This window comes from Grammomys surdaster, unplaced genomic scaffold, assembly GCF_004785775.1.
Source record: "Grammomys surdaster isolate TR1022 unplaced genomic scaffold, NIH_TR_1.0 63, whole genome shotgun sequence".
NCBI classification, from domain to species: domain Eukaryota; kingdom Metazoa; phylum Chordata; class Mammalia; order Rodentia; family Muridae; genus Grammomys; species Grammomys surdaster.
The window spans coordinates 10,658,274-10,672,007 of NW_021604565.1; the positions used below are offsets into that span (position 1 = coordinate 10,658,274).

Genomic DNA, 13,734 nt, shown 5'->3' on the forward strand with positions numbered 1-13,734 from the left:
ACAATCCACTGGACTGCCAGATGCTCCTGAGCTGCAGCTACTCCTCCATAAAATAGGTCAAGCAGGTGTCAAAGGATGAATTAGAGAGGACATTTCCCCAGGCTCTGATTTGAGGCTGAAACTTGGACTTTTTGTCCCTTGAAGCTCTAATTCCTATTCTACTCTTAACCTAGTGTTAGCCACCCTTTCCAAAGTTTTGTCATCAAGGTTAAGGCATTCCTAAAACTATCCCACAGCCTGACACATAAATCTTACTAGTCATGGTAATATGGTGTTGATATTTCTCCCTTCTTTGCCACTTGAATTAGTAGAGAGAGTGGGTTAAAGGATGTGGGAGGGCACCAGTGGTTTCTAAACAGCTATGCAGCCATGCTTGTCAAATATCACATTCAGAATTCTCCCTCTTCTCCACAGGAGCCAGTCTACGTGATGACTTGTACAAATATTTCTTTTTTCATCATTCCCATGGAGACACCATGACTGCCATGGATCCAAAGCAGATGAATGTTGCTGCTGCTGTTTGGGCTGTTGTCGCTTATGTTGTTGCAGACATGGAAGAAATGCTGCCCAGGTCCTAAGGAGAACAAGAAGGAAGGACCTTGTTCACTGTAACTGGGAGTCCCCACTCTAAATCTTCACAGCACCCATCTTCACAAAACAGTGTTAAATACTTAATCCACAGGGCATAGTTTCCTTTATACCTTCTGTTACACGTCTTTCCTTGATATTTTCTTACCTGTTTCTAGAATAAGTAACTATCCCCACTGGACCAGCTTGAAAATATTGTTTCCAGTTTAAAAATAAACAATAAATATTTGAAAAGCTTCTGATTTTTCTCTTCCATTTACAAACATGAAATTAAATGTAATAAGACCAATTTTGTGGTTTATATTATGGAAAGAGGAGAAAATTACATAACCTTAATATTTTAAGTGGATATGTGAAGAGATTTGAGCATCTAGTTTGTGCATTTTATATAATATATTTTATGGAATTTTCAAATTGGTAAAAACAAATTTATATTTATAAAAAGTCAACACTATATATATACTTCAAATCTTTTAAAGATGATTGTAGAGAGCTATCACTAGATAAATGACATTGCTATTTAACATGTATGTTTTATATGTTTCAGTTTCACAGAGGTATGTTTTACAGCTACTTTTCAGAGGTTGAAATCCAGAGAGACCAAATAATATTCACAAAATTTCGCAGATTAAAAAAAAAAACAACAACAACATAGATTTGCCACAGCCTGTATATACTTAGAGAAGGGAGGAGATGCCAGGGGCAGCCCTGCTTATACAATGAAGGTCTAGAATCTGCCATAGGCCTAAAATCAGCAATAGGCCTGTCATATATGTATACTAACACCAAGTCTTGGGTCTCTGTGGATAAACACTGAAACAGATGGCTATCAACTATTGTAAACAGGCAGTTTTTGTGACAATTTACCATCCTGAGTAGTCATAGACCTTGTAAATAGGTAGCCTTGGCAGATAATACCAACTTAGATAAGGACAAGCAAATCATAGGCAGAGCCATAATGACCTGTCCCCTGAACCCTAACCTAGACGATACCCTGTTCTGAAAGATATCTGTATTCCCCCTGAACACCCATACTCCAGTGTCATCCCCTTCCCCACATCCTGTTTTTCTGTGTTTATAACCCCTGTGTGAATGAGTATAAATTACAATTTGAAAAAAATAAATAAATTATATTAAAAAAATTCTTACCCACTCTGTAGACAATGCTACATTATACAATACTTCATTATAGAATATCTAATATTCAAATAATGATAAGAATTACACAACACAGCAGGGTATAATGTTCCACACTTGTAATTCCAACAAATGAGAGTCTGAGGTAGGATTATCAAGAGTTCAAGGCCAGCCTGGACTTCATCAAAAGACCTTGTCACAAAAGCAAAAAAGTAAAAAGTAAAACAAAACAAACAATACAACAAAAACTCATCAAACACAAGAGGGCAAAAAAACTTATTGTCAAGAGCTAAAACAAGAGAGTTTAACATACAAATCATAGATATGTTAATATGTTGAGAATTTAATGTAAATATGGAGTTCACACAAGAACAGAAGTCAACACCAAGAGGATATAATAAAAATTATAAAATAGTAAAATTAAATTATTTTAAAAATACAATGTCAGGAGAATTGAGGGATCTTTATTTTATTTTATCTTATTTTATTTTATTTTATTTTATTTTATTTTATTTTATTTTATTTTATTTTATTTTTTAAGGTCATTGCTCAACAGCAGACTGAGACTGAACAAGACCAGGGAAAGAATCAATGAATTTGAACATAGGTCAGTAAAATTATCTAAACTGAAATAGTAAGATAATAAAGACAAACAAAATATCAGAATGGGTCATGTAAGAGCTATGACATAATCTCAAAAGGTCTAATAGACTGTAATGTAATTGAATTGTGAGGAGAAAATAGAGCATCCATCTTATTAATGGTCATGAAGGATTAAAAGGATTGAAAGGCAGAATAGAAGGTTTCTCTGCTGGTGAAGTGGCAGATCCTTACACTGACCCTGAAGATCTTAAATCAATAGGAAGAAATACAGTGTCTTTGAGTTCAGAGCAGACTTTTTCTCTTGTCTTAGGTGGACTTCAAATCCAGAATTAGGGTGCTGTATGTTCATAGTCATACTAAATTTCCATGGAGTTAGTGGCCTCTGAGTGCATTTTCTATGAGTTCAAAAACAAAAACAAATCATGGGCAATGGGATGCTGAGTGTAGAAAAGAGCTTGTTATAAATCCATAGGGCCTTTCAGAGAGCAGAGGCAGATCTCTGGACAACTGTAGAGACCCTGAAAGCAGGATGCCATTAATCAAAAAGCCTAAAATCAGCAATAGGCCTCTCATACATGTATACTAACACCAAGTCTTAGGTCTCTGTGAAAAAACATTGAAACAGATAGCTATAAGCTATTGTAAACAGGCAGCTTTTGTGGAAACTTACCAGCCTGAGTAGTCATAGACCTTGTAAATAGGTAGCCTTAGTGGATAATACCAACTTAGATAAGGACAAGTGAATCATAGACAGAGTCATAGTGACCTGTCCCCTGAACCCAGCCGATACCCAGTTCTGAAAGATATCTGTACTCCCCCTGAACACCCACGTTCTGGTGTCATCCCCTTCTCCACATCCTATCTGTTGTGTTTATAACCCCTGTGTGAATAAGTAAAAATTATGAGTTGATTTAGAAAATAAATAAATAAAAATATATTTTTTAAAAAAGTCTAGGACTCAGTTATCACAGAAAGCAGGATGAGCTAGGGAAAGGAGATGAATTGGTTAATCCATTTGACCCAACCAAAAGGTATTCAATTACCTTTTCTCAGTTTCAACACATCTTCCAGTACAAATTCCACAAAAAGTACTTATTTATAGAAAAGCTATAACAAGAATGCAAGCTTGCCTGCTGCTATGCGTGGCCTCCAGCCACAGCAGAACCATAGACATTTTAGCTTAAATATTCCTGGCATCTCTGGCCATCAGCAAGGATAGAACTTTGGGCAAAGTCAGTGGCAGGGGTAGGGGCAGGGGCAGGGGCAGAAGGAAGGGCAAGGACAGTTCTGATCTTTTTCCAAGAAAAAAACCTAGTTACTCTCAGAGTCTCCTACCCTAAAACTTCTTATTGAATTTTTATTTCTTATTCTTATAAATATAACATTTGATGAAAATACTTTTTATAAATAATTTCTTAAAAACATGCATGAGTTTGCTAAAAAAAATAGATACAATAATGATATGCATACAAAGAAAAACCAAAAACATTTCTGTAGAAATTATGAAGAATGTAAACATTTTAAATACGATGTTCTACAGATGTTCAGTAATCAACAGATTATAAACAAATCTGGTAGCCTACTCTATTAGCAATACTAAGGGATCTCATTGTCACTAAGACCCTGAAAAACAACACTTAGAAACAATGATGACCTTAGGACAACTCTAGAAAATCTAGAGGAGCTTGTCACAACTATGCAGGTGCTGAAGGAAAAGCCTACCATAAAGTTATAAAACTAAACTCACAGGAGCTATGATATTCTGAGCAAGAACAAGCCAAAGAGATGACAGAATTAACAAACAGTATCCTCTAGTCATTGACTGTTTTAGGCTGCAGTTTTTACACCTTTAGGCCTATTGTGTTTAAAGATGTGAAAGTTTAAAAGTTAAAAGCAAATGTATTTTTAAAATGTAATTTTTAAAGAGTCAAAGAGAAATTCTAGAAATATGAACTATAGTAAGTGCAACTGACAAATTAAGAAACTACTTTACTAAAAGAATTTATGAATTAAAATGATTACAAGGCATTCATAAAAATGTATCACAGAAAAGAAAGAACACATAAGTAAGATGTTGAGAATGTAAAAGATGCTTATAGTGTCTGTCTTGCAGGGACCGCATCAAAAAATATATGAAAAAACATTTACCTAAAGAAAAACTGAAAAAAATAACAAATATTATTTGGAATATATCAATATACAGAATCAATACCAACAAATCTAAGAAAATGTAAATAAAAATATGAAAGAAATTACTGACCACAAAAGACAAAGAGAAGATCTGTGAATAAGAAGGATGATTCATTAGAGATGGCCAACAGTCAGATGTGCAGTTAACAACCCAAAATCAACGAAGCCAGGTAACAGTGGGACAGTGTCTGCCATGTGCAGAGACACGATTTCCTACTTAAAAATCTTGTGCTTTCTAAAAATATTTTTCAAAAACAAAACAAAATACAATGTTTTCAGAGTAAAATCTGAGCCACTTTACTGTTATCACACTTTACCTAAAAGCCTAGAGTGTGAGTGAGCACTATATAGTGTCCCAGAGGTGAGGAGACAATGTCCCTGTGCTCTTTCTGGCCTGAGAGACCAACCACTAAAGCTGTGACTGCAGACCTCTGGTGAAAAATGCCCATGCTCAGACAGTATAGGCCTGATGGGTTTCCAGATGGAAATGCAGACAAGGCTACAGGCCTCCTGCGCTTACTGTGTTTATTTGCATATTTCCCTTCTCAGTCCTGTAACTCCTGGAGCCTTCTTTCTCATGAGAAAGATTCCTCCTCCACTCCTAGTACCCTTTCTCCTTCTGACTCCTCTTTTTCTCATTCAGTCCCTACCTGAATAGAAGAATCTAGAAGGGTTGGACTGGACAGTTTGAATGAGTACAAATTGGGGAGAAGAACGGAAAATGTCTGTCAGTATCACTACTCAGAGGTATAAAGAAAAGGCTCTTCCTTTGTCTCATGAAGGCTGGACGTCCCAAGGGATGGGAATTTGAGGGTGGGGAGGTGGGAGTGGGGGGGTAGGTAGGGGTACATCCACAGAGAAGCAGGAGGAGGGGTGAGGGGATGGGGGTTCCTGGGTGGGTGGGAGATGGGGTAAGGGGACAACGTATGAAATGTAAAAAAAATCCAATAAAAAAATAAAATAAAATAAAGGAAAGGATCTTCATGATATTCTTCACAATGATATGCATATACATACCATTGCTAAGATCAATGAGACAGCCTTAGAGCCAAGCATGTACCATTGGGTAGCCACAGGAATAGGAAGCTTAAAGTGAAATTCTCTTATTTTCCTTAAGTTGATATAAAAAGAGCTCTTCATGTACTCAGGAGAGGGCCTATCATTTGAGTGGCAGCCTGCCATTTAGCTGCTTTAATGAGATTTTAGGGTTAAGCTACTTTTCTGATTCATTTGCATGAATAGATTGAGTGCAGACTGAGAAACCCAATTAAACATTATATAATATGAAAAGGGTGAATGCTATTTAGCAAAGAAATGAGCAGATTCAAGGTAAAGCAGGTTGATTGCTGATATTGCCCTTGACAGTATTAAGATAGATTTTTGCTGTGTACTAGTGTCATCTATACATGATAGGTAAGCTGCATTTATGAAATCTAAACAATATAGTTTGCTAAACAAGATCTTCATAATGATGCCAGTTTGTAGCCAGTGTTAGCTACTCTGTAGGTTTTTTTTTTCTTCCACCCTTTCAACACTCTTTCAACACACTAGATAGGAAAGAAAAATGAATTGAAAGAAAATAGGGCAATGTTATCATTAGACTACTTTCTCCAGATTAGGGGTGTTGAGTTCTTTGGGGAATGTTTGATCTTCACACTCAGGATATCTATTTTTTTCTTCTTCTTTCTTCTTCGCACAGGACACTTAACAAACCATGACAAGCAACAACAACGAGCAACAATCAACCAGCAACCAACAACTCACCAACAGCTCTCCAACTCTTTGAGCCCTAGCATTTATATACCCTCTGAAAAGTTCCCAGAATTCCAAATGTCACACAATCTCACAGCTGGTAGAAACTATCTGAAGCTGACAAAAATCATGTCCCTGCTAGAGCATGAGGCAAACCATAGTCAACTGCTGTGAAGCAGCCTCATATTCCCATACCTGAGATTCAAACAAAAACGTTGTTATAATAATATTTCTATATGTTTTAAAGGAACAAAATTCCAGAATTCTCACTATACCAGTTCACATGCAAACGTAGATGGGAGGAATCTCACAAGACCCCACCCCTAGATGAAGAACTATAGGCAATCATTGGCTAAGAGAGGGAAAACACAGTCTTCTCTGGGGATGAGCCTCCTGATAGGTTATTTAATTCCAATGAGTCAGCCTTAAACACATGTACATACAAACAACCCTAAATGGACTTAGTAGGTTATGTTTTATATGTGTACGTGTGTAATACTAATTGAAAAGAGGTCATGAAGTTTAATGGAGTGGAGAGAAAATAGAAGGATTTGGAGGGGAGGAGGATGGATAGAAATTATATAAATACAATAAATGAAAAATTGATATGGAGAGGAAGCCCAACTCCCAGGTACTCTGACACCCAGGATCACAGATGAGGTCATAACACCTGCCCAACAACAAGTATAAATGAGACCCCAGGGATCCAGGGATGCAGGGCCCCACCCCCACTCACAGGCATGAGTACCTTCCAGTTTGAACCTGTGCCCTGAGTGGACCCAGGGTACTCTCTCCCCACCCAGAGGAAGCTTGACACCCAGGTGCTCTGAGACATTCAGGATCAGAGGATCACAGAGGAAGCTCCACTTCCAGGAAGTTTGACACACCCAGGATCACTGGAGCAATGACACACTCAAGATCACGGTTGAGGCAACAACGTCTGCCCCAATACCCAGCATAACTGTGTCCCCTACAGGAACCACAGAAGCAGGAACCTTCACCCATACAGAGGCACAAATTCCTTCCAGCTTGCACCTGTGCCTGGAGTGGACCCACAGCTCTGGCTCCCCCCCCATCCCTGCCACACCTAGAGAAAGCCCAACTCCTAGGTGCTCTGGCACAATTAGGCTCACAGAATGGACAGGATCCAGTCAGAGACATCAGGGCAATTAGCACTAGAGATAACCAGATGGCAAGAGGCAAGCACAAGACCATAAGCAACAGAAATCAATACTACTTGACAACATCAGAACCAAATTCTTCCACCACACCAAGCCCTGGATACCCCCAACATACCAGAAAAGCAAGATTCAGATCTAAAATCCCATCTCATGAATATGATAAAGGACTTTAAGAAGGACATAAGTAACTGCCTTAAAGAAATACAGGAGAACACAGGTAAACAAGTCAAAGCCCTTAAAGAGGAAACACATACATCTCTTAAAGAAATACAGGAAAACACAATCAAACAGGTGAAGAAATTGAACAAAACTTTCCAGGATCTAAAAGCAGAAATAGAAACATTAAAGAAAACATGAAGGAAGACAATCCTGGAGATGGAAAACCAAGGAAAGAAATCAGGAGTCACAGATCCAAACATCACCAACAGAATACAAGAGATAGAAGAGAGAATCTCAGGTGTAGAAGATACCATAGAAGACGTTGACACAACAAAGAAAATACAAAAAGCAAAAAGCTCCTAACTCAAAACATTCAAGCAATTAAAGACACAATGAAAAGACTGGACCTAAGAATAATACATATAGAAGAGAGTGAAGATTCCCAACTCAAAGGGCCAGCAAACATACACATATACATCATATATGAAAACTTCCCAAAGCTAAAGAAAGTGATATGCATAAACACAAGAAGTCTACAGAACACAAAACAGATAGGACCAGAAAACAAATTCCTCCTGTGACATAATAATTAAAGCACCAAATGCACAGAACAAAGAAAGAATATTGAAAGCAGTAAGAGAAAAACATCAAGTAACATGTAAAGGGAGACAGAGCAAAATTACACCAGACTTCTCAACAAAGACTCTAAAAGTCAAATCTTGGGCATATGACATACAGACCCTAAGAGAACAAGAATGCCAGCCCAGATTACTATACCCAGTAAAACTTTCAATTCCCATAGAGGGAGAAACCAAGATATTCCTTGACAAAACAAATTTAAGCAATATCTTTCCAAAAATCCAAGCCTACAAAGGATAATAGAAGGAAAAATCCAACACAAGGAGGGAAACTAAGCCCAAAAAAAAGCAAGAAGACACCCGGCTGATCTGCTTCATGAAGACACCTTATCCTGAACCTTCCTGGAGTAGCTGGTAAGAAACCTCCCCCACAACCCTATGCCCCAGAACTGGGAGCCTGGGGCACTCTGGACCCATCACCCACCCAAAACCCATCCCTCTGAAATACCATTCCCCTTCCATTCTTGCTTAGTCCTTTCGGCTGGGGCAGACACCTAGCAGGTCTGCTCCTGTGAAGACATCATATCCTGAATGATCTTAGAGCAGTGGTGGGACCACTGCACTCAGAGCACCTGAGGTACCACAGCACTCAGAGCAGCTGAGGAACCACAGCACTCAGAGCACCTGAGGAACCACTGCACTCAGAGCAGCAGGATTTCAGGATCACAGAGGAAACCTGAGTCCCAGGAACTCTTCCACCCAGAAGCTCAGGATCACAGGATCACAGAGACATCTGGACTCTAAGGAATTCTGACACAAGCAAGATAACTGGAAAGACAGTCTCCAGTCAAAGACAGTGAGTGAAGGTAGCACTAGAGTTAACCAGATGGCAAAAGGCAAGCAGAAGAATATAAGCAACAGAAACCAAAGTTACCTGGCATCATCAGAACACAGTTCTCCCACCAAAGCAAGTCCTGACACCCCATCACACCAGAAAAGGAGGATTCAGATTTAAAATCACTTCTCATGAGGATGATAGAGGATTTTAAGAAGGACATAAACAACTCCCTTAAAGAAATACAGGAGAACACAGGTAAACCGATAGAAGCCCTTAAAGGAGAAACATGAAATTAAAGAATTACAAGAAAACACAACCAAACAGGTGAAGGACTTAAACAAAACCATCCTGCATATAAAGATGGAAGTAGAAACACTAAAGAAATCACAAAGGGAGACTAGCCTGGAGATAAAAAACCTAGGAAAGAAATCAGGAGTCATAGATACAAGCATCACCAACAGAATACAAGAGATAGAAGAGAGACGTTTATATACAGAAGATACCATGGAAAACACTGACACAACTGTCAAAGAAAATGCAAAATGCAAAAAGCTCCTAACCCAAAACATCCAGGAAATCCAAGAGAAAATGAGAAGACCAAACCTAAGGATAATAGGTATAGAAGAGATTAAAGACTCCCAACTTAAAGGGCCAGTGAATATCTTCAACAAAATTATAGAGGAAAACTTTCCTAACATAAAGAAAGAGATGGCTATGAACATACAAGAAGCCTACAGAACTCCACATAGATTAGACCAGAAAAGAAATTCCTCCTGTCACATAATAATCAAAACGTCAAAAGCACCAAACAAAGAAAAAATGCTAAAAGTATTAAGGGAAAAGGTCAAGTAACATATAAAGGCAGACCTATACGAATTACAGCAGACTTCTCACTAGAGGCTATAAAAGCCAGAAGATCCTGGAGTGATATCATACAGACCCTAAGAGAACACAAAGGCCAGCCCAGACTACTATAGATGGAGAAACCAAGGTATTCCATGACAAAACCAAATTTACACAATATATTCCCACAAATCCAGCCCTACAAAGGATAATAGATGGAAAACTCCAACACAAGGAAAGAAACTACAACATAGAAAAAGCAGGAAAGTAATCTTCTAACGTACCCAAAAGAAGATAGCTACACAAATATAACTACACCTCTAATAACAAAAATAACAGGAAGAAATAATCACTGTTCCTTAATATCTCTTAACATCAATGGGCTCAATTCACCAATAAAAAGACACAGACTAAGAGACTAGATATGTAAACAAGATCCAGAATTTTGCTGCGTACAGGAAATGCACCTCAGTGGCATAGACAGACACTACCTCAGAATAAAGGGCTGGAAAACAATTTTCCAAGCAAATGGTTCCAGGAAACAAGCTGGAGTAGCCATTATAATTTTGAATAAAATCGACTTTGAACAAAAAGTTATTGTCAAATAAGATAAAAAAGGACACTTCATACTCTTCAAAGGAAAAATCTATCAAGATGAACTCTCAATTCTGAATATCTATGCCCCAAATGCAAGGGCACCTACATTCATAAAAGATTCTTTAATAAAACTCAAAGCACACATTGAACCTGACACAATAATAGTGGGGGATTTCAACACCCCACCCTCAGCAATGGACAGATCATGGAAACAAAAACTAAACTGAGACACAGTGAAATTTACAGAAGTTATGAACCAAATGGATTTAATGGATATCTATAGAACATTTCAACCTAAAACAAAAGAATATGTCTTTTTCTCCGCACCTCATGGTACGTTATCCAAAATAGACCATATAATTGGTCACAAAACAGGCCTCAACAGATACAAAAAAAATGTGAAATAACCCCTTGCATCCTATCAGATCACCATGAACTAAGGCTGGTCTTCAATAAGAACAAAAACAATGGAAAGCCCAGATACTCCTGGAAACTGAACAATGCTCTAGTCAATGATGACTTGGTCAAGGAAGAAATAAAGAAAGAAATTAAAGACTTTTTAGAATTTAATGAAAATGAAGGCACTTCATACCAAAACGTATGGGGCACAATGAAAGCAGTGCTAAGGAAAAAACTCATAGCTCTAAGCATCTACAAGAAGAAACTGGAGAGAGCATACACTAGCAACTTGATAACACACTTGAAAGCTCTAGAACAAAAAGAAGCAAATACACACAAGAGAAGTAGGCAGCAGGAAGTAATCAAACACAGGGCTGAAATCAACCAAGTAGAAACAAAAAGAACTTTACACAGTATCAACAAAACCAGGAGCTGGTTCTTTGAGAAAATCAACAAGATAGATAAACCGTTAGCCAGACTAACCAGAGGGCACAGAGACAGTATCCAAATTAATAAAATTAGAACTGAAAAGGGAGACATAACAACAGAAACTGAGGAAATTCAAAAAAATCATCAGATCCTACTACAAAAGCTTATACTCAACAAAACTGGAAAATCTGGATGAAATGGACAATTTCCTAGACAGATATTAGACACCAAAGTAAATTCAGGAGCAGATAAACCATCTAAACAATCCCATAACCCCTAAAGAAATAGCAGCAGGCATTAAAAGTCTACCCACCAAAAAAAGCCCAGGACCAGATGGTTTTAGTGCAGAATTCTATCAGACGTTCAAGGAAGACCTAATACCAATTCTCTTTAAATTATGCCACAAAATAGAAACAGAAGGAAAACGATCTAATTCGTTCTATGAAGCCACAATCACGCTCATACCTAAACCCCACAAAGACCCAATAAAGAAAGAGAACTTTAGAACAATCTCCCTTATGAATAGTGATGCAAAAATACACAATGGAATTCTTGCAAACTGAATCCAAGAACACATCAAAACAATCATCTATCATGATCAAGTAGACTTTATCCCAGGAATGCAGAGATGATTCAATATCCAGAAATCCATCAATATAATCCGCTATCTAAACAAACTCAAAGGAAAAAAAATCACATGATCATCTCACTGGATGCTGAGAAAGTATTTGACAAAATTCAACACCCCTTCATGATAGAAGTCTTGGAAAGATCAGGAATTCAAGGCCCATACTTAAACATAGTAAAAGCAATATACAGCAAACCAGGAAGCATCATCAAACTAAATGGAGAGAAACTTGGAGCAATCCCACTAAAATCAGGGAGTAGATAAGCCTGCCCACTCTCTCCCTATCTATTCAATACAGTATTGGAAGTCCTAGCCATAGCAATTAGACAACCAAAGGAGGTCAAAGTCATACAAATTGGAAAGGAAAAAGTAAAAAAATCTCTATTTGTAGATGATATGTTAGTATACTTAAGTGACTTAGAAAATTCTACCAGAGAACTCCTAAACCTGATAAACAACTTCAGCAACGTGGCTAGTTATAAAATCAACTCAAATAAATCAGTAGTCTTCCTCTACTTGAAGGATAAACAGGCTGAGGAAGAAATTAGGGAAATGACACCCTTCAAAATAGTCACAAATAATATAAAATACTTTGGTGTGAATCTAACCAAGCAAGTCAAAGATCTGTATGACGAGAACTTCAAGTCTCTGAAGAAAGAAATTGAAGACATCAGGAACTCAAGGTCCATACCTAAATATAAGAAAAGCAATATACAACAAAGAAACAGCCACTATCAAACTAAATGGAGAGAAACTTGAGGCAATCTCACTAAAATCGGGGACAAGACAAGGCTGCCCACTCTTTCCCTATCTATTCAATATAGTACTTGAATTTCTAGACAGAGCAACTAGGCAACAAAAGGAGATCAAATGGATACAAATCAGAAGGAGGAAGAGAAGATACCACTATTTGCAGATGATACAATAGTATACATAAGTGACACAAAATGATCCAGAGAGAGCTCCGTCAACTGATACACAATGTCAGCAAAGTGACTGGATACAAAATTAACTCAAACAAATCAATAGCTTTCCTCTACTCAAAGGATAAAGAGCTGAGAAAGAAATTGGGGAAATAACACCCTTTACAATAGTTATAAATAATATAAAATATCTTAGTATGATGTTAACCAAGCAAGTGAAAGATCTGTATGACAAGAACTTCACGTCTCTGAAGAAAGAAATTGAAGATCTCAGAGGATGGAAAGATCTCCCATGCCCATGGATTGGCAGGGTTAACACAGTAAAAATGACTATCTTGCCAAAAGTAATCCACAGATTCAGTGAAATCCTCATCAAAATTCCATCTCAGTTCTTCACAGAGATAGAAGAGCAATTCTCAAATTTATCTGGAATAACAAAGAACCCAGGATAGCAAAAAACATTCTCAACAATAAATAAATTCTCACTTCAGGGTGGAATCACCATCCCTGACCTCAAGCTGTACTACAGAGCAATAGTGATAAAATACTGCATGGTATTGGCACAGAGACAGGCAAGAAGATCAATGGAATAGAATTGAAGACCCAGAAATGAACCCACACACCTTTAGTCACTTGAACTTTGACAAAGGAACCAAAACCATCCAATGGAAAAAAGACAGCATTTTCAACAAATGGTGCTTGTTCAGTTGGAGGCAACATGTAAAAAAAAATGCAAATTGATCCATTCTTATCTCCTTGTACAAAGCTCAAGTCCAAGTGGATCAAGGACCTCCACATAAAACCAGATACTCTGAATCTAATAGAAGAGAAACTGGGAAAGAACCTCAAATACATTGACACAGGAGAAAATTTTCTGAACAGAACACCA

The 13,734-nt window shown here is 37.6% G+C and overlaps 1 protein-coding gene across 1 annotated transcript in view; it reads left to right on the top strand.

The window, feature by feature from the left end:
- Positions 1-827, top strand: part of Cpq (carboxypeptidase Q) — a 437,003-nt gene extending 436,176 nt beyond the window's left edge. Inside the window, exon 8 of the mRNA XM_028767431.1 lies at positions 415-827. Coding sequence (XP_028623264.1) covers positions 415-578 — 164 coding nt within the window. The 3' untranslated portion in view covers positions 579-827. The remainder of the gene's footprint in view (positions 1-414) is intronic.
- The last annotated feature ends 12,907 nt before the right edge of the window (positions 828-13,734 follow it).